The 2,553-nt window shown below is 36.7% G+C and overlaps 1 protein-coding gene across 2 annotated transcripts in view; it reads left to right on the top strand.

Annotated features, from left to right (window-relative positions):
* Positions 1-2,553, top strand: part of LOC107692015 (macrophage mannose receptor 1) — a 17,398-nt gene that overhangs the window by 10,946 nt on the left and 3,899 nt on the right. For both annotated transcript variants that reach the window (XR_001634611.1, XM_016490886.1), the window contains exons 3-4: positions 710-1,099; positions 1,997-2,326. Coding sequence is in view for 1 of the 2 variants with exons in the window: in XM_016490886.1 (XP_016346372.1) it covers positions 710-1,099; positions 1,997-2,326 (720 nt within the window). In the remaining variant the exon portion in view is untranslated. The remainder of the gene's footprint in view (positions 1-709; positions 1,100-1,996; positions 2,327-2,553) is intronic.

Here is a 2,553-nt window from a genome sequence, read left to right as displayed (position 1 = left end):
AAAAGAAAGGATGTGATGTTCAGAACATGGTAACTACAGTAATTATCAAAGTGGGAAGTGATGCCCTCTGGGGGCATTTGGCCAGGGGTGTTTTTACACCACAGACAAGGTTTGAGAAGAAAAAAATCATTATGAAAATATAATTATATTTTCCTTAAAATGTTCTTCCTAACTTCAGGCCTTATTCTCATGTCATATATAACTGTGATGTTCTGCAAAACAACAGGCTTTAAAACACTTTTTTCTTACTGGTGACAATCAGATGGTCAAATCTGTTTTCTCTCAGGTACATCGCAGTGTAAGCTTCACAGTGAACATTACTACATCACTCTCGTCAACGTAGTCCATACGAAACAACAAAACTATATCTTGACTCCATATAGTGGTTGTTTTGGGAAAATCCCAGGTATTTTGAGCAGTAGGATTATAAAATGTATGTGCTAATATAAAATTAAATTAAGTAGCCTATATAAAATTGCTAAATAAATCTATCTATCAGTACTTTTTTACTTAAGTACATAAAAAATTGAGTACTTTTGTACTTTCACTCGAGTAAAATTGAAAAAGGAGTACTTTTACTTTTACTGGAGTAATATTTTATTATACGTATCTGTACTTTTACTCAAGTACTTGATTTGTGTACTTCGTCCACCACTGGTGATAAGTGCCAATATATATGTTTTGCATCTGCATATTTACTTTTTTAAAGGTTTGTATGCCTCCATGGAGTCATCTAAAAACTACTACTTTGTGAATGAATCCAAAACATTTGCTGAGGCTCAGCGATACTGCCGAGAGAATTACATTGATCTGGTGACTCTGGAGGACTGGACAGACATGGAGGAGCTTCTGGCTCTTGAAAACGTAATGAGCACTGAATCCGCCTGGATCGGACTGAGGAAAGCGGAGCACAAGCAGTGGCGCTGGGCTGATCCAGAGCTTTACAAGGACGGAGAAACTGAATACAGAAACTGGGGACTAAAAGAACCAACTAACCTCGGTGATGAATACTGTTCAGTAATGGATTTCAACGGAAAGTTTCGAGACACAACGTGTGAGACGGGCAGGAGCTTCATATGCTACGAGCCAGACCTCTATGGTACTGCGTTTACATTTATGCACATGTGTAGATACTTTTATCCAAAACAGTTTATGCTGAATTACTGATTAATTGATAACTAAACTGTTCACACCAGAAATTATAACTACTCCGATCAAAGGGAGCGTTTTCACAACTTTCACTAACATTTTTTAAAAGTTATATAAATGATAGGACAAAATGTTCTTAAAGTAATGTTTATGGAATGTTCTTATAAATGTATTATTACATTCTTAAAACTGAGAGAAAACCTTAGAAATCCTTGTGATGTTGTTTGTACTTGATAAACGTTCTCAGTGTTGAGAGAAAACATTGTTAGAATATTTAAAAAAAATAATTTTAGTAATAAACGTAATTTTGACAAGAAAACCGGAACGTTCTTCGCACTTTAAATAATAAAAATAAATGTTATGTTTTATTTTATTTAAACGTTAGCTATATTTTGAATGAAAAGTTAGTAGAATGTTGTAAGCAACGTTTTCATAACCTTTAAATAACATTCTAATCACAACAAGAAAATTGGACATTAGTAATATTTCAAAACACTGTTCCCACGACATTTATCGTTCATCAGCTGGAAAAATCACTCTGAATGTGATTCCAATGGTGTGGTTCCAGTGTCGTGATGTGGACGTGCTATTCTCTGGGAATTAGAACAATTATTACAATTTTATCATTATCGGTCTATGCAAACACATGCTGCTAACTCAATGCTTACACTCTAAAAAATGCTGGGTTGTTTCAACCCAACTTTGGGTCAAATATGGACTAACTTCAATTTTGGGTTAAAAATTTTATTAAAAAATTTAACCCAACAGCTGGGTTAGTCCATATTTGACCAAATGTTTGACCCAAATGACCCAGCATTTTTTAGAGTGTATCTTTTTTACCTCTTAGGTCAGAAATACAGCAAATACATGTTGGTTAATAAGCTGAAGTCCTGGAGAGACGCTCAGAGTTACTGCAGACAGTATCATACAGAGCTGGTCAGCGTGAGGAACGAGGACGAGAACCGTCAGATCCAGCAGCTGATTCCTGCAGGAAATGTCACATACATCGGCCTTTTCAAAGACGCTTTCGTCTGGTCCGATAACAGCACGTCTTCATTGAGAAACTGGCAATCCGGTCAGCCGGATGGATCGGGAGATTGTGTGGTGCATTTACGACACAGCAGACTGTGGGATGATGAGAAGTGCAGTGACGCGAGTCCTTTCTTCTGCTACGACAGTGAGTGTTTCTCCAAGTTTGATGTGTTGTGGCTTCTTAAACAGCCCTTACGAAAATTAACCATGGTTTTACTACAAATAAAACAAACAAACAAAAATAAAGCAATAAGCCCCGTGAAGCCGTGGTTTACAGTGAATTTATAACAGCTAAGGGGCGTTGTGACGCAAAGTGGAGTGCCTAAAACCCCCTTAGCTGTTATAAATTCACTGTAAACCACGACTTCACGG

The sequence above is a fragment of the Sinocyclocheilus anshuiensis genome, unplaced genomic scaffold (assembly GCF_001515605.1).
Source record: "Sinocyclocheilus anshuiensis isolate Anshui unplaced genomic scaffold, SAMN03320099.WGS_v1.1 scaffold867, whole genome shotgun sequence".
NCBI classification, from domain to species: domain Eukaryota; kingdom Metazoa; phylum Chordata; class Actinopteri; order Cypriniformes; family Cyprinidae; genus Sinocyclocheilus; species Sinocyclocheilus anshuiensis.
The sequence above is the reverse complement of the archived record's forward strand: the minus strand, read 5'-3'. Positions and strand labels throughout refer to the sequence as shown.